General features: G+C 37.7%; 1 protein-coding gene across 1 annotated transcript in view; it reads right to left on the bottom strand.

Annotated features, from left to right (window-relative positions):
- The window catches only part of FRYL (FRY like transcription coactivator), a 249,383-nt gene that overhangs the window by 34,836 nt on the left and 189,566 nt on the right, over nucleotides 1–24,981 (bottom strand). Inside the window, exons 37-51 of the mRNA XM_060148216.1 lie at nucleotides 24,251–24,419; nucleotides 22,170–22,254; nucleotides 21,530–21,642; nucleotides 20,417–20,567; nucleotides 19,644–19,747; nucleotides 17,852–18,037; nucleotides 16,119–16,323; nucleotides 14,717–14,838; nucleotides 13,680–13,870; nucleotides 12,079–12,173; nucleotides 10,408–11,015; nucleotides 10,003–10,100; nucleotides 6,284–6,454; nucleotides 4,221–4,361; nucleotides 888–1,085 (exon numbers count right to left, since the gene is read on the bottom strand). Coding sequence (XP_060004199.1) covers nucleotides 888–1,085; nucleotides 4,221–4,361; nucleotides 6,284–6,454; nucleotides 10,003–10,100; nucleotides 10,408–11,015; nucleotides 12,079–12,173; nucleotides 13,680–13,870; nucleotides 14,717–14,838; nucleotides 16,119–16,323; nucleotides 17,852–18,037; nucleotides 19,644–19,747; nucleotides 20,417–20,567; nucleotides 21,530–21,642; nucleotides 22,170–22,254; nucleotides 24,251–24,419 — 2,637 coding nt within the window. The remainder of the gene's footprint in view (nucleotides 1–887; nucleotides 1,086–4,220; nucleotides 4,362–6,283; nucleotides 6,455–10,002; nucleotides 10,101–10,407; nucleotides 11,016–12,078; nucleotides 12,174–13,679; nucleotides 13,871–14,716; nucleotides 14,839–16,118; nucleotides 16,324–17,851; nucleotides 18,038–19,643; nucleotides 19,748–20,416; nucleotides 20,568–21,529; nucleotides 21,643–22,169; nucleotides 22,255–24,250; nucleotides 24,420–24,981) is intronic.

Here is a 24,981-nt window from a genome sequence, read left to right as displayed (position 1 = left end):
CATCCCCTTTGAAAGGTACCAACACTCACCAAGTTGTTCCAGCAAATGTCCTTGTCTGTTCCTTACTTAGTACCTCCTCTCCTTCCCATCAAACCCCATCAATTACTTCCTCAGACTTTTGAAAACCATCCCTTCCCTCTTTGTTTCCTCTGCAGTTGCCTAGGGACACAGTCCAACATTATCTTTTACCCAAATTACTGTAAGAGATTCCTTAAAAATTTCCACCCCGCTCCTCCCTGGTCCATTTTCTATCCTGTTGCCAGAGTGATCTTCCTAAAATGCAAATCCTAATATTTCCTATTCCAGCTAAAAATCCTTTAAGAGCGCCTGCTGCTTCAAGAGAAAACCATCTCGTCAGACAAGATGCCAGTGACCTCGCGGCTCCCTATGCCTTCAGCTTCCTCTCTCATCCTACTCTATACCTCCATCCTCTGTACTCCGTGCTCAGGGTAGGCCACAGTAACTGGATGGAAGTTTCCAGAGCGCCGCGCTTTCTCACACTTACAAGCCTTCATTCACACATGCTGCTTTTTCTTGGATTACTCCCCCCTCCCCAGACTTCCATATATACCTGTCTAGGGTTACTTATCTCTCAACACTCAGCTCAGATCAGGTTAGATGTACATGCTATATATTCCTATAGAACTTCGAACCTACTTCCAGCCAAAGCACTTATCACAATGTTTATTTGCCTATCTCCCCAAAAGGCTATAGGCCTTCTCCCCTGAGAGCAGTCTTCTCCCCACTCCCACCCCATTTTCATGACACCTGTCACAGCATCTACTGCTGAGTATGAGCTCAATCAATACTTGTTGAATGACAGAATGAATAAATGAAGAAACGAAAATTTCTAATAGAGCACCTTTATCAATCTCTGAGCATCTTACCTCAGATATATCAAAATGAAAATCTAAGGTCTTCCCAGGCAACTCCTTAGAGACGTTATTAAAAATTTTAGTGAAGGATATTTCAGGAGAGCCTGTATCTCCTCCGTAGGTCCTGGGGATATCGTTGGGCACGACAAGGCTTGCCGAGCGAGACACCACCAGTTTTAAGATGTTAAGGGCTTCCTTCCAATAAGGACTCTGGTTTCAAAAAACAATAGACAAATACATATTTAACTAAGAACAAAAACTTAGTGTACACTGTAGACAATGAAAATCTTATTTCTACAAAAACTCCTTGTAAATTATTCATTTTTACTTTGAGGTACCTAACAGAGGGTCTGAGTTACAAAAGGAAAGAAAATAAGTTATTATTTGTACCGTTAAATTTATGAGATATTATACATATAATAATGCTACCAGCTCAGAATATTTTGCATTTTTCCCAATAAGTGCTTTATAAATATTACGGGTTGAGAAAGTCTAATACAGTAATCTGGCAGTTGGGGTAAACAAAGGGGTTGTATATATATGTGAACTTTCTAGATGAATGAAGTATATGGCTTTAAGACTCTAAAACTTTAAATGTTTTAAGTCTTGGAGCTAAACAATTTTTGACGCATACTTTTTAGACATAAAAATATTAAAATACTAAATAAATTTTAGATTTTTCTTAATGACCCAAGCCCCGAATAATATGCATAAGTGCTGTGCTAAAACGATGCTCTCAGTGATTCCTGAGCTGTATAGGGTGAACTTTTTCCCCTGTATATGGTGCCTATGTTTTCGAGTTATTCTTCTGCTTTTAGTCTTGTATATTTCTGCCAATATAATTTAGGAATGATTTATGTGACAGACGTATATGTGGAGAGGAATTACTGTCTAATTAAAAATTTAGAACTTTTCTTTTTACTGCCTACTGAAAATCATATAAAAATGACTTTTTTTTCTTTCTTGTGGTACCAAAATCAAACTTCAACCTTGTATTATACATATTGTTTCACAGTTGGCAGTTCTGAGAGAGGGAAAATACTACTTAAAAAAGGAAGTGAAAAATCTTTGGCAGAAATGAATTATCCAATTTAGCTAATAACATCTTGATACGAAGACATCTAAAGCATAAAATATTACTAGTAATTAAAAATGTCCACATGAGGCTTCCTTGGTGGCGCAGTGGTTAAGAATTCGCCTGCCAATGCAGGGGACACAGGTTCATGCCCTGGTCCAGGAAGATCCTACATGCCGCGGAACAACTAAGCCCGTGACTACTGAGCCTGCGCTCTAGAGCCCGTGAGCCACACTACTGAGCCTGTGCACCACAACCACTGAAGCCCGCGAGCCACAACTACTGAGCCCACGTGCCACAACTACTGAAGCCTGCGCACCTAGAGCCTGTGCTCCACAACAAGTAAAGCCATCGCCATGAGAAGCACACGCACTGCAACGAAGAGTAGCTCCCGCTCGCTGCAACTAGAGAAAGCCCACGCACAGTAACGAAGACCCAACGCAGCCAAAAATAAATAAATAAATTAAAAAAAAATGTCCACATGACACTGTGACATTTTAAGCACATCATCGTAGAAAACAGTTTATCTTTAACAAAGTTAGACTATGTAAAAATCATCATCATTTTTTTCTTATGGAAATAATTAGGAGCTCTGGGCATTGCAAAATGCTAAAATCTCTTCAGAGATATTTCCATAAATTATATTGGTACTTGTGTTCTAAATGTAAAAGATTATCCTTTACATATATATTTGAATATACATATATACATATATTTGAATATACATATATTTGAATAAAGCAGAAGTCACTAACTGGGATGACCTGTCAGCTAAATATAACCTTGGTTTACCCAACATTTAAAAATAAATTTAAGGACTTCCCTGGTGGCACAGTGGTTAAGAATCCGCCTGCCAGTGCAGGGGACAGGGGTTCGAGCCCCGGTCCAGGAAGATTCCACATGCCGCGGAGCAACTAAGCCTGTGTGCCACAACTACTGAGCCTGCGCTCTAGAGCCCGCGAGCCACAACTACCAAAGCCCATGTGCCTAGAGCCCGTGCTCCGCAACAAAAGAAGCCACTGCAATGAGAAGCCTGTGCACTGCAACGAAGAGTAGCCCCCTCTTGCTGCAACTAGAGAAAGCCCACGCGCAGCAAAGACCCAACGTAGCCAAAACATAAATAAATTAAAAATAAAATAAAATAGGGGCTTCCCTGGTGGCGCAGTGGTTGAGAGTCCGCCTGCCGATGCAGGGGACTCGGGTTCGTGCCCCGGTCCGGGAAGATCCCACATTCCGCGGAGCGGCTGGGCCCGTGAGCCATGGCCGCTGAGCCTGCGCGTCCAGAGCCTGTGCTCTGCAACGCAAGAGGCCACAACAGTGAGAGGCCCGCGTACCGCAAAAAAAAATAAAATAAAATAAAATAAAATAAAATAAAATAAAATAAATCAATTAAAAAATAAAAAGAAATTTGAAAAGAAATTTGAGACATTTTAAAATTAGGCAATTTTAAAGAAAAACCCAGATTTTGAGCGTCTCTTTATAAATTAGAAAAGAAAAATTAGAAGTTCTGGCCACAGTGGACCTGTACTCCAACATGGCAACCATTCTTAGTCGTGCTGTTCCTTTTAGATGAGGAATGTGCAGTTCACTTAGTCATAAATCTATGCCCTCTTATGGTTACTTGCTGGCCCAGTGGGCATATAAGCTTGTGGTTCTGAACCAAAGAAATGTATCTATGTTTCATAAATTAGTAATTCAATGTGCTATGTATTTCTGCGGGTGATCCAGCAAATATCTGATGAGTTAACTTCTTTAAGCCTTAAGGAAAAAAAAGAGAAAAGTGCTTTAGGAAAAAAAAATATAATTGTTGAATGGTGAAGCCTTGCTCCTTAAGAGATAAAAATAGAGAAGATACACAGGGTTACCAAAGAAACCTATGTTTTTTTTTTTAATATTTGCAATCACTGATTTTCAAGGGAATCTGTTCATTATGTAGGACTGGGTTAAAAACAGAAAGGTACAAAGTACACTGTCCAGAGACAGTGACTGCTGCCATTTGTGTACATTCCTTCCAGAGATTCCTGAAATGTACATTCGAGGACATAATCATTAAAAATAAAAATCAGGAATCATGCCAATCCTACCGTTCAGATTCTGCTTGACATCACTCACATTGAGAACATTTTCTCGTGTTGTAACTATTCCTGAAAACATGATTTATGAACTAACCACTTCCCCTATCTTAAGACACTTCAGGTGTTTCCAATTTTTTATGATTATAAGTTGTTTCGAGATGAACACTTCTATACATGAGATCTGGGGTCACTCACCTGTACATATTTTCCAATAATCTTTATGATCTCCAGATTAAACTGCTTCACTGGGGCAGCGGAGAGGTCAATATGACTCAAAAGACTATAGATGATCTGTAGTAATGATTGCTGCATACTGGACAGTCCTTTTTCTAACAACTGAAAGTAATATTAAAAAGTACACTTTAATCAGGTTAAAGAAAATTCCACAGGATTTACATGAGTGATGTTGAAAACCATAACAGATTTAACCTAAGAGTTCATGGTTAGAGTTATCAGAAATCCAGAGAATAATGAAGGTAAAAGGTAATGTCTATTATTATTACTTGTCCTTGCTGCAGAAAGGAGAATTAGACAGATTACTTGTCATCTTAATCTCAGTGCTTTCTTTTATATCCTTAACTAATTTAGTTAAGCACCATTTATTTTAGGTTAAGAGAAAAACCGCTACACCACCGTCACCAAATAACTAACTACCCGCAAGCCATTCACACCAGCCACTTACTACCTATGTGATCTTGGATAAGTTTCTTATTTCTCTGAGCCTTGATTTTTAAAAATAAAACTGGTAACACTTGCCTCGTAGGGTTTGTAGGACAATTAAATTATATATGTGTAGTTCTAAATATGTGTAATTAATTTCAGTACTGTTGTTAGTAATAATTTGAGAGTTATTAATAATCATAAAACAAGGATAACTTACACTAGTAAGAGTAACATTGGAGACAAAGCATTCTCTCTGTAGACTGGAACTACACGGCCCACATGTGGTACCCAGCAGGCCAGTGCCAGACCTTAGAACCCCATGATGGGTCTTCAGGGAGCGCTAGTGTTGCTTTAGTGTTGAACTTTATGGTGGCGCCAAAGTGAAAGCTAGACGAAGGCACTTAAATTCAAAGCCAGTTAAGGAGGTCTGGCTTTATGTTGGCTCTTGTCCTACAGGTCCTGTAGGTATAAGATAACCTAGCGATGCGCATTCATTCAGGTTAGGAAGCTCTCAGGCAGAGGGCTCACGCTGTTGGCTCACCTAAATATAAAGTCGATGGGAGTAAACCCACCCAAACCAACACCTTAAAACTCCACGCCAGTCCTGAGCACTTTATGATGCTCACCATCAGTGACTTAGCTAAGTTAAACAGTGCTATGAGCAATCCTTAAAATGTTTATTGAGTTACAAGTAATTTAAGTTTGTACAGTGTGTTAGGTTTAGCTGCCAGAGGTCAACTTTCTGAAAAGGAACGTATCACTGACAAACATTTTTAGTGACTAGGAATTTCTTCCTTTTGAGGGTCTCCTCGTGGCTCTCTACTCAATAACTTACTTATCTAGGCACGAAGTTAGTTCTTCAACAAATAAATACAGTCGACCCTTGAATAACAGGTTTGAACTGCATGGGTCCACTTATATGTAGGTTTTTTCCAGCAGTAAATACTACAGCACTACAGGACTCACAGTTGGTTGAATCATGTATGTGGAGGGCTGACTGTAAGTTACATGTGGATCTGACCGTGTGGAGGCTTGGCACCCGTAACTCCTGCGTTGTTCAAGGTGAACTGTATTGACTTTTCATGCTGTTCTATCACCAGATTTAAAAATTCTATTTACTCCCCCCCAAATCTTATTTTACATTAGGAAGGAAATATAGTTTTAATCAAAATTAAAACTTGCCCAGCAGAAATGACTTTGCATGCTGTATTACTATTCTAGAAAGGATCTCAAAGCCAAGAGCTGGTTTTGTAGAAACAAAAAGATAACCATTCCCTAGGATCAAGACCAGGAAAAAACCCATTTGCCTTTTGAAATAAAGGTGAGGTTTATATCATTATGAGCTTTATGTCACTTAAGGACAGTAAACGAGGAAATAAACACTGAAAATGAAAAAAAAAAACCTTTACAAAAACTTCCTCCTTACTTGAAAGATTATTACCTATATCTTTCGTCAAAAAAAGATGTTACCTATATTCACTCTCAAAGAAAATTTGAAGATTAATTAGCATCAGTGCTGCTTCTAGAAATAAAATCTATTTGAAAATTTTGCCACAGAGCAGTTGAAAAATCCTTTTTTGGGGGACTGAATTTACCTCTGCAAGATAAGTCACAAGACTAAATGTAGTATCTGAGAAGGAGTCATGCAGGTATCTACACACTACGTTGATCCAGTTAGAACAGTCTCTGGAATACGTGTGCGTACTGTACAGACTCATCATGTGAGCCAGATTGACAAGCGTTGGGCATTTTTCTTCTGCACAAACCTAAAAAAGCAAGCAAAAATTTCATTCACTTAAAGACAGTTAAGTTTGATTTTATACTAAATGTATTTATTTAATGCATCAATTTAGATATATATGTTGAAGAGTTAATGCATTTTATTTCAATATGGTAGAGAAGTTAAACAGAAGAGGAGAAAAAGCACAAGGCATTCTTAAGAGAATGCCTTAGATCATACGGAGAGGATTAATATGTCAAGCACTTCCGTGGGTGTTAAGTAGTATGGCTTTTTTTCAGTCTGATGTAAAATGTCTTTGGTAAAAACCCAAATGTTTTTGTAAACCCTGTGTGTCATTTCATAAAAAGAGTTTTGTTTTGTAAAATCTATATACGGTTCAGTGCACAAATAACTAAACAGGCAGGCTCAACGTGGGAATCCTCAGCGAGGTTCGGAGCTGCTACGCCAAAGAAGAAATGCTTTAGTCTCAAGCTGTCCAGGGTATCTCACTAGGGCAGTCAACTGCAGAAGCCTCAACCTGTGCGATACAGTCAAAGGGCTTCATTGGAGGACTGATAAAACGTTTGAGTCCTGCATCTCCAGTGAATGGCAATCTCCAGTGTGGACGTCAAGCTACTCTTCAGGAAATCACCTAAAGCTCTTAAGGTCCTTGGCCAATCATTTACAGGCTACTACAAAGTGTACTGACTTCCTAGACTTTGCGTGATACGGTACTACAGAATCTGAATCAACAAATGTAGGCCCAAGATATGAAGGCATGCAAGACTATGCAGAGACTAATACAGTACCTTGGAAGTTATTTTATAAAATCATTAAAAGCAGCTGTTTTCATGCCATTAGCCTTTTACTCATAAAACAGACACCAGGAAGAAAAAAGAAAAGTTGTTTGATATTTCTGATTCGTATTTCAAAATATAATAATTTATCACACTATTTTTTAAAAAACCACATAACTTTATAGTTTCAAAATTTGTTATCCTTCAGCAAAAATTTTTATAGTTTAGAGTAAATTCTAATCTTATCCTGAAGGATAAGGTATTCCTATAGAATTCTTATATTCTTAAAGAATATTTTTTGAAAGAATGATTTTTTAAGAACCTATTTTTTGAAACAGAAGAAAGTTCTTTGGAATAATAGGCTGTGTAATTTTATAGTAAAGCAAATGGCTTAGATTTAATTTTGGAACTTTGGAATTACCAGGTTAAAATACGAGCCAAAAAAGAGTATGTTTTATAACAAACTTTTTTAGCATACTATTTTTGCCATAATGAATAGCTAAAAAGGACAATATTTGTCCTAAGTGTTGCCTCATTTTGAAATTCTGTGCTCTCCAAGGGCACAAACAGTAGAAAGAGTGATATTTGCATAATGAGGAAGCACATAATGGCAGAAAATTATTCTCAACAGTTTAAGTGAGAGAACAATTAAGGAATCAATTTAGTTCACATCCTGCAGGTTGCTGAAAGGCCACAGAGGGAACCTTTGTGTGCTGCTCAACAGGAAGAAAACAGACTTAATAGCAGTTTATGACTATCAGCAAGCCACATATTTGATTTCTTAAAAACATAAAAGATATTTGGGACTTTCCTGTGCTTTGCCTCGGTCAGGACAGCGGAGGCTTGGAGCTCAAGGGCCTTCTATGGCCTTCCAGTCACGTTGTGCTTCTCACCTGACCTAACACTTAGCAAATTACTCAGCACTTCCGCTGCCAATCTCAAATGCTTCTACTTCCCCTATCAAGGGATTTATGCTTTTTACTTTCTTAAAATCCCCAAATAAGCCAATATACATTCTTTCCTTATATTTTCTTTCTTACCCCTCATGTAGAAAAAAAATAAAATCTTTGTTTACATTTTCCTAATGGTGTGTTATTAGAATATTAAAATGAAAGTCATTTTAATAAATTATTTTAAAAAATCACTTTTAGACCTCATTAATGCAAATACATGTTGTTGGGTTTTTTAGTACAAACCATCATTTTCAAAACTAAGATATGTCTCCATGAACTATAATAATGGCTCTTCTTTTTAAATACATGCTTTTAAAATGGTTAAGAATTTCCCCATTATCTATTTAGAAATTTAAATAAGGATGGATTCAACAGCAAATTTTATTAAATATTTTCTTGTCACTTATTAAACATTTTCTATCCAGATAATGAAAATGTTCTTACTCTTGTTACTGTGTATGTGATTAATTGGGTTGGTAGTCTTTTTTCACTCCATTGGCACCCAGAGATAAATTTGCACTTAACAGTATTGAAATGGGGGCCATAGAGAGATGGGTGTTTTATTTGGTTTTCTAGAAGCTTGCTCCTTCCATTTACTGCTGTGCCACTTGCTAACTGAATCTCAGGTTTGAAAAAAACTGCTTATATAAAAGGCTCTTCCAGAGAAATTTACTTGCTTGTTCCCTTCTGTTGCAGACTTCTCTGATTTTTCTCCCAGTGCTTTAGCCAGGTTATCTTACTTATATTACTATTGAGTCACCCCCTCCAGTTCACCTGATTTCCTGTTGTATGTATATTACTTGTTAATTCCTATAACTCCTTCTTGTAACTTTGTATTTTCAGCCTGAAAAGTCTTTTTTCCAAGACTCAGTGTGACAAAAAAATATATATATATAAAATAAAATTAGTTAAGAATTAAGTTTAAGCTGAAGATAAGGTATTTGTGATCTCTTTATTGTTCTTAAGAGGAAGTTACTAAATAGATAAAATGTCAACATCATATTCTTTTACAATTAAGACTAAGAGCTATAAAACTTTTAAACAAATGTTCACAAACGATTTAAAAATAGCTACATATGTGTTTAAGAAATATATGATGGGAGGGAAAGAGTCAAATAAGGAAGAGAAAAGAATGAAGGGAGCAGAGAGAGAAGATAAAGAGAATGTTAGAAGGAAAAAGGCAAACATAAAGGGAGAGAGAACTTTCAGAATCAAAAAATACATTATGCCCTCTTCTTCCACAGGGCCTTTGCACATGCACTTTCTCCTGCCTGGAAAATTTCTACCTTCAGCCCTGCTCTTGTTCCTCATCCAGGGACCTTATTTTGGTTACTCTTATTTGCCCTTCAAGTCCACTTAGATATGACTTCCCCCAGGCAGACTTTTGCTTTATGTGTCCCTAGAATATTTTGTTCTCCCATTGCAAAGTCACCAGACTCTACGGTGATGGTCTACTTACTTGACTGCACTGCCATCCTAAGGCCCATAGGGCTAAGGATTCTATTTACTCTGATTATCATTGTATTTCCAGCACCTGATCCAGTGCTCAGTACATATCTGGGGGGCAAATGAATGAATGACTTGGAAACTGACAGAGGATAAAGTAGGGAAACAGAGCAGAAAAAGATTCAGACTCAGAGGAGAGCTACTCTAAACAAATAATTTTATTCACTGTCATTTGAGCAGCTAACATATCATTACTATATTACTCCTTCATATGCATAAAAGAATAAAAATTTAGATAGGAAGTGACAGTAAAAGGATTTTCAAGAGACTTCCCCCCTTAAGATAAACTCCAGAGAAAATTCCCTAAAGTGTTATCTTCCAGCATCACATTTGCTTACCTTTGCTATTCGACTAGCTGTTTCTTTGCAAAACTGAGTTGGGCTGTCAAAATGCTGGATTAAGTGAGGCAATAAGCAAAGGATGTTAAGAGGAAAGCCTATCAAAAAAAAAAAAAAGCAAACAATAACCAATTTTATTGCACATTATTTTAAAAATTAAAGGATGTTTTTTTCATGGTTCACAAAAACCATTTTCTTTTTATTTCCTGGAGTACTTGATCTTCTAAAAAAAAAATTTTTTTTTTTTTTTTGCTTTTACCAAAGAATTTAAGCTATCTCACATATTAAGAAAACCATAACTGTTTGTGGAAAAGCAGAAATTAGTAGATTTCAAAACCAACAATTAGTTAACATTTCACTATATTAAAGAAAAGCGAAGAGTTGGTGCAATTCAAGTCACATCACCTGACAACTGGGAAGGATCCACCAACGTGTGTTTGGAGACAGCAATGAGTTTACTCAGGAGGTGCACTGTCATTTCCTGTGTGGATACTGAGGTAAAACCCTTAAGGAAGAGCTGCTGAAGGCCTGGGAAATTATTCCACTTCAGTTTGCTTTGTACGGTTTCAATCTTCTCTCGACTCTCTGATTTTTCCAAAGGCAGGTGGATCAGCAGTTTGTTGAGAAGTCTGAGAGCCAGGAGGTATTCATATTCATAATCTGATTCTAATAAAGATGCTGCTATCCAAAAAATGGTGGCCATCAAGCTGGCAGGCTCAGTAGTGGGCTGCACATCATACACGGCTTTCTCTCTCAGGGAGGAAAGGCTTCGAGTCCTCGCTAAGCTACTGCTGTGGTTGAGCCGTCCATCCATTATATCCAGTGTATTACTCCGCCGCCGGTCACCTCTTCGGTCACCAATTAAACTTAACCTCAAAGAGTTACTTCTTGCATTACTGCTATATCCCAAATAACTGCTACTATTAATGGGACTTGTGCTTAGATTGAGTTGTCCAGTGCTTTTCCTGTTAGCTGCATACTTGTTTCCCATTATAGGATCATGGTATGAGGTTCTTTAAAAAAAAAAAAAAGAAAGAAAAAGAAAAGATGAATCCATGCACAATCGCTTCTTTTGCTACATTAACTGTACTCTTGAAAACACTGCAAAATGGTAACTGTTACCAGGAAAAATCATTTTTAAGTATATCTGACTTTGCTTAACCCAATTTCAGTTCTTTCCTCCCTATTAAAATGTACAACAGTATCTTTTCCACTGTGGCTACTTTGGGTTGGATGAGGTTTGATTTGAAGCGAAAATTCTGCCATAGTTATTGCTGATAACTTTCAGCTCTGGGATTTAGTACATATTACGTCCAAAGCAGGCCTCGTTTGTCTCACCCCCAGACTCAAAGGTCCTGATGTCCCTATTTCTGTCAATTCACATTCTTTCCAAAAGAACCAAGCTCAAAAATTTAGTTTTTATTTCTCCTTCTCCCTCACATCTAATTATCATTGATTAAAAAATAATTACAGAATACTTTCTCCGTGTGCCAGCAGTATGCAAAATGCTAGGGACACTGAAGTCCATGGAAATGGATAAATCAGAGCCTGTTAGTCGCTGTTATGAAAATATTAAGAAAATACTGTGAGATCCCAAAGGATGGAATGCTTAGCATTCCCCCGGGGCAGTTAGAAATACTTAGCTAGGAGGTGATATTAAGACGGGACTTGAAGGATAAACCAATTTGGGATTTGCAAGGAAGACAGAGTGCGAAGAGAGGCTGGTCCAGGGAGAAGCAACGGTATGTGGAAGGTGTGAGTCCCGAGGAGCCTGGCCTGCTGGGGTGACAAGAGGATGTTGAGTGTGGCAGTAATACAGCCCGTCACTGAGGCTGGAGCCGAGTAGCACAGCAGAAATGTCTCTGACTAGGGTGTCAGAGGAACGGCACTGCCGCATACTAGCCCCGTGAGCTTTCACACGTCTCACTGTCTGAGGCTCATTTTCCCACCGGCAATCCATCTGAATTTAAGGGTAGTACTCTCACTGCCGATATTAGAACAATATAGTATTACACATATTTAGCTATTGAAGGTCTAAATACAAGCCTGCCGGTTGCCTAGTTTTTCAGTTCTTACTGAGAAAGGGCAGAAAGAAGATCGTAATGCTTCATGGTTTCAGCCAAAGTATCAATTGCAGATTCCAACGTGAGAAGAAGCTCAATCACAAATCCCTAGAAAAAAAGGCAGATCTTAATTAATCATACTCTGGAAAGAAGAAACTGCAATGCACTTCCTGATGAGATTTCAAAATAGAACAAACTCCACATTAATATTACAAAATAAACTCTTGAGCAACGTGATCTTGCTGATGGATGAGAATGCATCAAACTAATGGTATAAACTGAGTATACTGGCAACACGATGCACCCAAAATTACCTGGGTCAGAAATCTAGGAGCCATCCTTGTTTCTTTCTCTCACATCTAAATTGAATCCATCAGCACCTTGAAAATATTACTTTAAAAATAAATCCTAAATCTGACTTCCTTTTCTCTACCTCCATAGCTCCCCTTAATCCAAACTATCATCATTTTGGCCTGGACTCTTACAAAGAGCCTCTTAACTGACCTCTCTTGCCTTCCTAAGGATTCCACCTAGCCTACAGAGTGAGTGTTTAAAAAAAGCAAGTCATATCCATCACCTTCCTTTTAAAACCAATGGGCGGTTTCCCATCAGTTCAGAGTAAACTCCCACCTCCCACCAGAACCTCCTTGGCCTCGCATGATCTGGACCTGCTTACCTCATCAATCTCCTGCCTCTGGAGGTCCCCAACCAGTACGTTCTAGCCACATTGGTTTGCTTGATGTTCTTTATTTTGTTTTATTTTAATTTTTGGCTGAGCCATGAGGCTTGTGGGATGTTAGTTCCCTGACCAGGGATTGAGCCCTGGGCCCCAGCAGTGAAAGCGCCGAGTCAGTCCTAACCACTGGGCCGCCAGGGAATTCCCCTGATGTTCCTTTAAAAAGCCGATTGCTTCTGCCTCAGGCCCTTTGCACTTGTTAGTCCTGTTTCCCTCTGCCCTCTTCCCCAGATTATCACAGGGCTCACTTCATTTAAACATGTGTTCAAAACTCTTCTTCTCAGATGATCATAAATAAATAAATAAATAAATAAAAAATCCTCTCCCCCATCATTCTTTAACCTGTTACTCTACCTTATTACTTTCACAGCATTCATCACTAAGTAAACTTGTATTATACTTTATTGGTGGATTAAAGGCTTGTTTCCCCAATGAAATGTGAGCTCCAGAATGCCAGGAACTTTGTCTTGTTCATTACTGTATCCTCGGTGTCTAAAACAGTGTTAATAAAGTCATGAGTCTGTACAGACCTATGTAAGCTCTCTATTGCAGTATTTCACTTAATTTATCTTAACAAATGAAATTCAGTGTTCTAGTTTACATCTAACTTTAAATTCCTCTTATACCTTGCGGTCATCTCAGAATAACATCCAGGTGTGTGTGATAAAGCTGTTTCTGATAGGCACTATTTAATTCAATTAGTGTGTTATTAAACATTAATTACACAACTTTGTTTCTTAATTCTTTGCTTGTTAGCATCCGACATCAGTAATTCTATACAACCATTATCTTGCTCTACCTGCCATGATTTACATTTGGCAATAAGTCCTTGACAATGAGGAGTGCTCGATACTTGCTGAAAGAATTGAATGAACTACCTGTGCATCTTCTCCTGGATCCCCTACAGTTTCTACAAGTCTGGAGAGAACATCAGAAAGTGTAGTTGCCGAAAGAGGCTGCTTAAGGGCCCTGAAAATCTGAAAGGATCTCCCAGCATAGTGTCGAGAAGAACAAGAAAGTGCTGTCTGCAGAGCAACCTCGCTAAGATGATGTTCCAAATGAATTCCTTCTGTGAAAGCAAAGGAAACAAGTAAGTGCTTGTTTTTCAGGATATATATAGGGGTTAGGATCAGAGGCTAATAACCATGTTAAACCCAGTGCCAACACAATACCTGGCAAACTGGGTGGGCACTAATATTTCATAAGTTGATGCTTTTTCTTTTCATTAAATTCCATCTGCACTTTAGATGACTCTTCATTCTAATCTCCAGGGAAGTAATCCCTGAGAACAGGGTTTCTCAGCCCCAGCATTACTGACATTTTGGCTAGATAATTCTTTGTTGTGACGGCTATCCTGTGTAGTGTGTGTCTGTGTAGCAGAATCCTTAGCCTCTACCCAAGTGGACATCAGTACTAACCACTTGCCCCGCGCCCCCTAATTGTGACACAAATGTCTCCAGACATTGCAAAATGTCCTGAGAAGCAAAATCACCCTTAGCTAAGAACCACTGTTTTAGATACATTTTACTATAATTTTCAGAATGTGTTAAATTTTAGATCGAAGCCCAAACCAGTATAAAAAAATAATTTGAGTTTGTCATCTCTACCTATGTTCCTTCAATATAATTGTTTCATAATAAACAATTATATTGTAATTTTATTATGCCGTCTTACACCAAACTAAGAACCCCACAGCGTCAAAGTAGCATTCTTATTTTTAAGTAGTAACAGTTTTTCTTCAACCAGAACAAATCTGTTATCACTAGTAAGTAAAAAAGAAAACCTGTCTGAAACTTTTGAAAATTTAGACATGTCAACTTGTCAACTTTTTGCTAAACATTATCATAAGTTTTGAGATCACACTAAAAGACCAGCTTGAAAGTAAATACTATCTGAAGTGATTATTAAAAGATACCTGAGCTTGACTGCTTAAAAACAGAAACCACATGTTTCAAAAATGTAGTTAACTGCTCAGCACTCTTTATGCTAGGATTCTTGGCAGAAACATCCTCATGGTTCCAAAGGGGCCCTCTTTTTCTGAAAACAGAGAACAGACATGATTCCCTTGGTTTTTAAACTTAATTAAGGTTTAACTCATACTCACCTAAAATGTGCTTTTGCAGTTAGAAAGGATAGTAGTTGAATAAATCAAACAGCATGTCACACAGCCTACTGCTACTATTTATGTACTTGGATATGTAATGATCTAGAGCAAGTACAGGAAGATCCAAGTTACGTATAATTTCAAAGTCTTCCATCGTTACAGTCAAATTCTCTCAGAGGTAGCAGGAAAAGATGGCAAATTTTGCCAAGTGAGAAGAGTACTGGTTACTGCTTAGGTATTACAGGTCAAAACAGTCTCGTTTGTAGAGGCTAGACTGTATTTGGATTGTAATGCAAATAAAATAATTTGTAAGTTACAACTACTTGTCGATTCTTTCTTTAAAATATCTTTGCATTCACCAGCTTGGTTAGTAAGGGTTAGGCCCCTTATTGCCATAGGCCCAAAGTGTCCTGGAAAAAAGATGTGGTCATGCTGCCTCTAGTCCGTAACACCTCTAATTCATCACATACTTTGCTATGAGACTGATTTTCTCAACATTTTTTTTTTTTTTGCGCGTACGCAGGCCTCTCACTGTTGTGGCCTCTCCCGCCGCGGAGCACAGGCTCCGGACGTGCAGGCTCAGCGGCCATGGCTCACTGGCCCAGCCACTCCACGGCATGTCAACATATTTATTTAATTGGGTCCTTCACCCTCCCCATCCAGCTCAAAGATTTTTGATAATGTCTCCTTTCTTAAAAGATCTATAACCTCTGGCCAGGGCTTCATGGCCCTCCAGCTTGTCTAGAAATTCCTCCACACTACACTCAGGCTGGATTACTCCCCAGTTCCAAAAATACTTTGTTTTCTCACACGTCTGTGATTTTGCTCTTGCTGTGGTATACTGGCCCCTTTCTCCCCACCTACGTTTCTTCTTTATTTATAGTGCTTTTGCAAAGAGTAGGCCATAAATAAATATTTGAAGATTGAATGTTAATGTAGCTAATGGAGGCAGAAATATATATTCAGATAATACTGTATCCTCTTTGGGTACCTGGTATCTACTCATGATTAAGGCCCTCCTTAGGTATAACAGTGTGAGCAAAAGAAGAAAGTCTCTGGTTGCATCAAATTTTCTAAATATTGCACAATACAAACCTGCCTATTCCAAATCAATGACCCTTTGGAAAACAAAATAGGGTTCGCTGAAGCTGACAAATGAAACCATGACTTAACGCAGCTATGCGTCAGGAATGGCAGGAGCTGCAAACGTTACCTTGAGGTAATGAATTCCATGAGGGTTTTGACTTTTCCATCCTGCTCTACTGAGATGTCGACCTCGCTGAGGACGGTGGTGTGCAGATGTGAAATGGCAGCGCTGTTATTTCCTAAGCTGATACTAGAGGAGGTAGAACTTGAGCTGAGCCCTGAGTCGGTCATGGGGGAGGGCTGGTAATCAGGTATAAAATCGCTAACACCTGCTGAAAGAGACGCGGGGCGTGAATGCCCAGACGGAAGCAATCTCCCACAACCCTCAAAGAAGTGAGCCTCACAAGCACCAAATTACACTGAGTGAGTTTTTGAGCAAACGTTGTTTTCGGAGCCTCTCAGTCAAACTTAACGATTTGGACTTGCTATGCAGTCCTGTGCTGCCATCTGCTGGACAAAGTTGAAACTGGCAGTTTCTTAATATTTTGGCATATTTCCTCAACATAGGTTGCCATTCATTCACACTTCTATATATAATGAGAACTGACTTTTAATTTCTTATGTTAAGGAGTCTATGCTTTCTGCTTCACTTTACTTAAACAAGGACAATTGTAAAGTCTATTTGTTATATTGATATTATGTCAATTATTAAATAATTCTAAAGGTCATTACTAATACCCACATTTACAAAATAGCAAAAGGAGCCTTAAAACCAAACACCAAACTATGAAATTTTGAATAGAAATGCTTTAACATAAAAAAAGGCAGTAAACTTTATTCCATTCATCTTTTAATCATCGTTTAAAAAGGCGAATAAGTTTACTAATAGATGTTTTCTCACTAACTACAGGTTTTTAAGTAAATAACAGGGCCTTAAGTAAGCAACTTTAAAACGTTATTAACCCTGTATGTGGCATTATATGATTAGGAAAAAAAAGTAATTTTATTTCAATTTTTAAAAACCAATTATTTTCTAGATCATCTATTATAAACCTGATGATACTGATGAATGAAATAAATAAGTTAGGGCTATTAGGGAAAAAGAAAATATAACTTGAAAAGTAAAACAAATTCTCACCAACAGTGAAATAAATTTTACATTAAAGTCTCATTAATTTGGACCTCACTACTTCAAAATACATAATTTGGAACTTACTAGACTTCAAGATGTACAACATTTTAAGTGCAATCAGTATAAATGAGTGAATAAAAATTTTAAATGTCTTCCTTTGTCAATTTTTCAGATCTTGAGAGTAGGGGGAATCTAATACAAGTTCACCATCTTTGTCATAACCAGTGCTCAACAAATTAAGCCACTCTTTCATTGTACCTTTAACTTACATGTGGAGAGTTTAACATTTTTATGACAAAGACCCTTAAAGGTAAGAGAGATTCAAATACTCCAAGTTTAATTCCTTCTTCTATGAATTAATAAATAATGTCAATGGTACTTAAAATAATAAAACTACATTAAAAAATATTCTCTAGTATCTCAACTTCAGTTGATGTTCTCTAATGCAGGATCCCAAATTAACGAAGTACGGTTCCAGTTTCAAACTGTACTTTTTTTTTTTTTTTTTTTTGCGGTACGCGGGCCTCTCACTGTTGTGGCCTCTCCTGTTGCGGAACGCAGGCTCTGGACGCGCAGGCTCAGCGGCCATGGCTCACGGGCCCAGCCGCTTCGCGGCATGTGGGATCCTCCCGGACCGGGGCACGAACCCGTGTCCCCTGCATCGGCAGGCGGACTCTCAACCACTGCGCCACCAGGGGAGCCCCAAACTGTACTTTTAAAGCAAATACCTGTGAAAGTATAATCTAAGTGTGCAATTTGTTTGACTGTAAGCACCCTGGGCTCATTAAACTCCTTGTTCCTGAGAAGGACAGAAGCAACAGTTCGGATGTTACTGTTGGATCCCATTACTATTAACAAGTGCAGAAGCAGGCGTTTACAATGTTCATACACCTCAGGGTGGCAGTGGTCAAACCCTAAAGAGAACAGTAGAAAATCATCATCAGTAAAGAGAAATAGTATTCTTGCTATCAAACTCATATTTTAAAAAGAAAAGCAGAAATTATATAAAATATTTTGTGAAAGATGACATAGTACATCAATCAAGTTCTTTATTGGCCTACAGCGTGTATACCCTTTTACAATAGCCTATTGTCCTACTGGACTAGGGAGAATCAAGACAAATTTCCAGTGTGTTTTATGTCTAAAATTTAGCAATCTCTTAGAAACTAATACTCTGTTACATAACACTAGATGTAAAAGAACTTTTAAAGGCAAGCATTTTTTGTGCCTAGAACACAATAGAAAGTCAGGAGATGTTTGCTTACTGAAAGAAGAAAGCAGTGCCTATATAATATGTGTACATATCAGGAAAATTTAGGAGAAGATGGCTATTTTGACTTGCTTCAGGAGAGCAATCCTACAAGCATGAAAAGTGTTGCTGATGTGATGGATCCCACATGTTTGTTACAGAGGGCACAGTGGAGTTTTAGCTGTAATAATCAGACTGTCCACAATCTAATTCTTTTGGGAAACTTAGTACCCGTCTCAATTTTCCATTTACTCTGAAAGTTCCCAGTCCCAGAGGTAAATTAATTTTACTCCTGCTACAGAGTTTTTCCTGCTGGAGGGCATACCTGTATGCCCTGTATGATAGGAATGGGTATAATAGACTTGTTTGTGGTTAAAGGAGAGGCTAGGAATAACTCTGCTCTAGACCACAAGAATCACGGTAAAAAGTGTCATGGAAATAACATATAGAAAATAGAGAAATAGGAAGAAACTTTCTTGAAACCATATCTCCTTTCCCACTGTGGAGAACAATATGGAGGGTCCTCAAAAAACTAAAAATAGAGCAACCATATATGATCCAGCAAGCCCACTCCTGAGCACATACCCAGAGAAAACAAAAACACTAGAAAAGATATATGCACCCCAATGTTCACAGCAGCATTATTTACCACAGCCACGACATGGAAGCAACCTAAGTGTCTATCAACAGATGAATGGATAAAGACAATGTGGTCTATGTACCCAATGGACTACTACTCAGCCATAAAAAAGAATGAAATAATGCCATTTGCAGCAACAGGGATAGACCTGGAGGGTATTATGCTCAGTGAAATGTCAGACAGAAAAAGACAAATACTGTATGTTATCACTTATAAGTGAAATCTAAAATATAAAACAAACTAGTGAATACAGCAAGACAGAAACCGACTAACTGATATAAAGAAGAAACTAGTTGGTTACCAGTGAGGAGAGGGAAGCGGGGGGGGGGGGCAAGGTAGGGGTGGGGAATTAAGAAATACAAACTACTGTGTATAAAATAAATAAGGTACAAAAGTATATGGCACAGCACAAGAAATGTAGCTGACATTTTATAATAACTATAAATGGAGTAGAATCTATAAAATTTTTTGAATCATTATTTGTACACCTGAAACTAATATTGTAAATCAACTCTACCTCAACTAAAAAATAAATAAAATACAACCTGTAAAAAGCAAACAAACATACTATACTGACTTTCAATTATCACAAAAATATAAAATGAAGGAATTAGTGCCGAATATGTATTACCTATAAAGACTGCATGAAGAAGAAGATGGAGGTAGCTTCCCCATTCCACCTTCACACTATGATCGATAATGAGATCCGTCAAAAGGATGACGGCTATGTTACACCTATGACAAACAAGAGCATTATTCATGTGTCACTAGAGTAAACCTAGAGAAAATCTTACGCAAATTACTTGAAGATTTTAATATTGTCTTTTATGGAAAAAATACAATTTCTCAAGAAAAAAAGAAGAAAAGAAATACAGCTGAAGAAACTGTTACATGATAGTTTTAGAAAAAACCTATCTGGCTAAGGGCTCCTTGAAGTCAAGGCCCATATTTTCTTCATCTTCAACCCTAAGGCCTAGCACACTGCTTGCCACATAGTAGGTGTTCAGTACATGTTTGGTACAATAATACATTTCGAAAGAATGCGGTAACTGTTCTATTGTGATTTTTGCTAAATAGAAATCAGCTTAACTCAATTCAAAATAATACTGCCTACTACCGGAAAATAACATTTTTCAGATGTAGTAACTGGGTCCCAGAAAGGTCAAGTAACTATGCCAGACACCCAGAAAAGCAGCAGCAGCAGAATTAGATTTAGTAATACTAATTGTAAACAGTGAGAAGTGTGAGTTTTTAGATTTCTTAAAATCTAAACGCACGGATCAAATTTGTTGCAGTATCAAAAGAAAGAAGGTTTCTTATGTTTTGTGTTGTCAGCGTAAAGAAAGCTGGAAGTGTTAAACAGTGGTTTGGCTCATATGAAATAGGAATGACACTGTGGTCCACCTGTGAAGAGGTAATCCAGGTGATGACGTTTCAGGCAAGTAATCCACCAGTGGTGACCAGCAGCCTCCAGCTGGTGGGAAGGGTAGTGGCTCTCCTTGATTATGCTCCATCACTTTCAGTCGCCAATTAGAATAAAGTGGCATTGAATCACCTATCAAAATAAAATGATCTCATTGTCTACACCATCTACTTTCCGCCAATATAAGCAAACTCTAGTAAAACACCAACTATTTATAGCACTGGAAAGTGATAAAAAGTATTTCCCACTATTTGGACATATGTTTGCTAGGTAGACACGGGTACAAATCTTATCAGATTAAGCAAATCAGAGCGAGAAAAGAGATATCAATTCAGGTTCCATCCTTTAAATCAAAGCAAAACTACACGAACACTTCATCATGATTCCACAATTGATGTCCAAGCTATGAGACCACATTATGGGTAAAGCTGCCTTGTAACAAGGGCCTTCTGGTAAGTTACTCAGTTCTAAATTTCCTGAGATAGGGCCAGTACAAACCCATCTTCAAAGGAAATCTGCTCTACCACAGTGGGGCTGCAGGGTGCAGTAAGAAAGGCCATCAGGAAATGTGAGTTCTGTGTGACATGGGTAAGTCACTTAACCTCTCTGGGCCTCAGTTCCATCGTGTGCAAAATGAGGAGATTGGACCAGATCATCTTCAGGGTCCCTTCCAGTCTGAAGGCTTGTGCTTCTATTCTACCCTACCTTAGTGTTATAATGAGACTCGGACACATTATTCATTTTGCAACTGCAAGGGAGAACGTTTTAGTAAAACGTGAATCCCACGCAAGTTCAAATCTGTTCAAAAAAGCAGCCTATTGGTCAATGTCTGTTCTATGATGCTTCTTGAGAACGAATTCTTATGTTCCTTTTGATTTATCTACAGGGAACCTGTGCTTTTGAAACATATTTCCCCCACTTACGTTGCTTCTTAAAATCAAGACATTTCAGATTATGTTGGAACACCACTAGTGGCAGTTAAATACCCTTCTTAAAAACAACTTCCGGGAAGAATATATTTATTAACATTAATATAATGATAATACACCTTGCCATCGCAGTTATTTAAAAAAAAAACATTTGGAATGTATTACTTTTTTCTTCTTCATAAGATCCTCCAGAGCTGCTACTGTATCGAGATTCTAGTCTGTGATGTTGACGATTTAAATGACTGTTTAGTCCACTGTAGATGTCTAGGTGCACATAGCTATGGGAATGATCACTGAGTTAGTCACAGTTCATGGTAAAGTGGTATTTGTACTTTATGTTTCACTTTCTTTGCTTAAAAAAGAACACAGTACACAAAATACTAAAGTTTACTATGATATATATTAATTTCCACATTACAATTCAAAAGCTTAAGCTTTGGAGTCAATTATTTCTACCTGAAGATTTTTCTTAAATTGTTGTGATAATAATGTGCTGACGAAACCTATTCCATATAAAACAGGCAGAGTAAATATCCATTTAGAAAAGTTTAAAAATGTAGCCACACAAAAAGTGACTGACCATACTCTACCTGTTCATCCATTAGTGCATATTAAAAAATCTAGCATGCCAGCATCTTTAATGTTAAAATAGTCAATGAGGAAAATTTCCAATATGGAAATATATTTCCTCACTAGAATTTTAACACAATGAAATATACATTCCAATGCAGAAATTATCATTTATGCTGATGATAATCTGTATACGTCAAACTGACAGGCTAATGAAGAACAGAGAAGTACTTACCTCTCTTCAATATTCTCTTTTATGGGCTTATTATCGGGATTGCCGTCCATGGGAGCTACCATTGTATTGCTACTAGAAGTAGTTCCTGTAATCATAAACAAAACAGTTATCTATGAATTTAAAACCTAGGATAGCTCAATAAGAACAAAAGATTTCAAATTATAGATGTCAAAACTCCACTAAAATGAGAAGGTGATTTTTAAAAAGGAATGTACTCTTAACGACCAAGAGGGTAAGGAGACAACAGCAACAAAATTATGGATACTGGAAAACAAATGGACAGGAAGTAATCAAGTGTTAAGAAGGCTGAATCCAGAGCTGTTAGTGGAGGAAACAAGAAGCTTCCGTATCTATACTGCTGAACCTCCAAAAGGTCAGGAATTAGTGGCTTCAAGTACCTCTGGAAGTAGGGGTTGAAGGAGGTGCTAAAAATGGCAAGAATGGGGCTCCCCTGGTGGTGCAGTGGTTGAGAGTCCGCCTGCCGATGCAGGGGACATGGGTTCATGCCCCAGTCTGGGAAGATCCCACATGCCGCGGAGCGGCTGGGCCCGTGAGCCATGGCCTCTCAGCCTGCACGTCCGGAGCCTGTGCTCCGCAACGGGAGAGGCCACAACAGTGAGAGGCCCGCGTACCGCAAAAAAAAAAAAAAAAGGCAAGAATGGTTGAAAATCTCTGTCATAAGTAGCTGGTTCCCAAGATCTACCCCTCTGCCTCCAGTAACTGGGTAGCTCTCTCTCCTCACTTCCAGAATAAATCAGAGGATTTCTGGACTAGGGCGCACCATATACAGGTGAAGGAGGAAGTACTTTACTGAGGATACGAAGACTAAGTGAAAACATACATACATACATACATAAATTTGCCATTGGATCCCCCGGCAACCTTCTTACACCACTGGGCTACCAGAAGGCTTGAAGACCGTGCAAGTGTGTGTATGTATGGACTATATGTATTGGTAAACACACACACACACACACACACACACACACCCCTACACCTTCTACTCTAGGCAGTGGACTAGAAGAGTTTTCTCTGGGGAATCTGATTACTGCAAGAGAAAAGACCTATGTATACTTCTATCGACGAAATCATCATACAACAAAGGACAAAATAAGTTCCATATATACCTACAGAACATCCAATCAACTTTTTAATATGCCTGCTAAGTGAACTGTTTATGAAAAGACAGATCCAGAATTGGTAGGCTTTTGAGGAAAGCTTTTACTAAGACAAACAAAAACAAAAACACAGCAATATAAAGAAAATAGGAACTTTCACTGGTAGAAAATTTTATCAAATATACAGAAGATAGTCCAACCATGAAACATGAATAGGACGCTCCTAAAAAATTTCTAATTAAAAAAACCTCTCTTTGGAATTAAAAACATTCTAGCAGATATGAAAAATTCAATAGAAGCATTATTAGAAACCTCTTGGAAAGTATAACAAAAAGATGGAAATAGATGACAAAAATAAATTATATAGTATGAGAGATTTCTAATTATACAATGTTATTAACATCACAAAAACATTTAATATAAACTGAATGGCAAAGAAATTCATAGAAATTTAACCTACAATAGCCCAGATATTATATTTTCAATGAAAGTTATTCCCACAGCAATGTAGTTTCTTCAACTCGAAATATTACAATAACTATAAGTACATGGGTATACATAAAAGTATATACCTCATGTGATTGGATACTATGTATAATATATGCCCAAATAGTTATAATATGAAATTACACAGTAATTTTCAATAAGTGAGCATTTTCTATATTTACATACTAATTATAGTCATTTTAAAAAAGCATTTGTTGTATAGAGATATATAAATGTATATTCCAGTTCTAAGTAAGTATGTAAGTATGTTTCCCTTTATCACATTACGAATCCTTACACTGTCAAACTTCTTTACTCATATGAGGATTTACAAAGTTTTGCCCGGTTAATTAGATATATGATTCATGTTTGCTTGTTTTCTTTATGATGATATTTAAAGCAAACGCTTGCTAAAATGAACAATTATGGAAAGCTTCTCTTTTCATACAAAGTAGTCAGTTTTAAATGACTTCTCACCTGAGGTGACAGAAGGGATTTTATAGCTGGAAGTGATGCGGTAATATGGGGGATTATCCATGTGAGTGACGCCTGAACTGACAGGGTCGGTCAGCTGTAGTTCACTCACCAGTTCTTCTAGCAACTGCATTGTTTTGTCTCTACCTAAATATACAATAACTTTCTTCACCTGTCACAAAAGAAATTGTTCGGAAAAGAAAAAGCACAATTTTTATCTCACAAACTTGTGTTGAGACAAATTTTATCAGAGTAAGTTCAACTTTAAGTGGTAGATGAATAAGCACAATCTTAATTTGAATAGACACTGATTAGCAATCAGATATTAATCAGCTTTATAAGTACTGTTCTATCTTCCCTCTAACTCTCAACATTATATCTAATTGGGATGACCTAAATGTATTGTTTAATGGTGTCCATAAAGTTATCTACTTCCTTTACCTTTCTGGGGTTTTCTTAGAAAAGCAAAAGATAACTTGCCTTTCTTTAAATCAGTTTCTCTTTCAATGGAAACTTTCAATTAATATCATCCTAAGATTTTCCTCATGTTTTTATTCAGCCAGCCTTCAAACCCAGGATTCATCATTTATTCTGCCTTCCCCATTCTCTATATTCAACCAGCAGTATAGAGTGTTGACTAAGAGTGAGAATCTAGAACTGAACTAGAACTCCAACGACACAGTCTGGATTGGAGTGTAAATGTAACTTTTACTAGCTAGGCGATCTGGAAAGTT

This window comes from Lagenorhynchus albirostris, chromosome 4, assembly GCF_949774975.1.
Source record: "Lagenorhynchus albirostris chromosome 4, mLagAlb1.1, whole genome shotgun sequence".
NCBI classification, from domain to species: Eukaryota; Metazoa; Chordata; class Mammalia; order Artiodactyla; family Delphinidae; genus Lagenorhynchus; species Lagenorhynchus albirostris.
The sequence above is the reverse complement of the archived record's forward strand: the minus strand, read 5'-3'. Positions and strand labels throughout refer to the sequence as shown.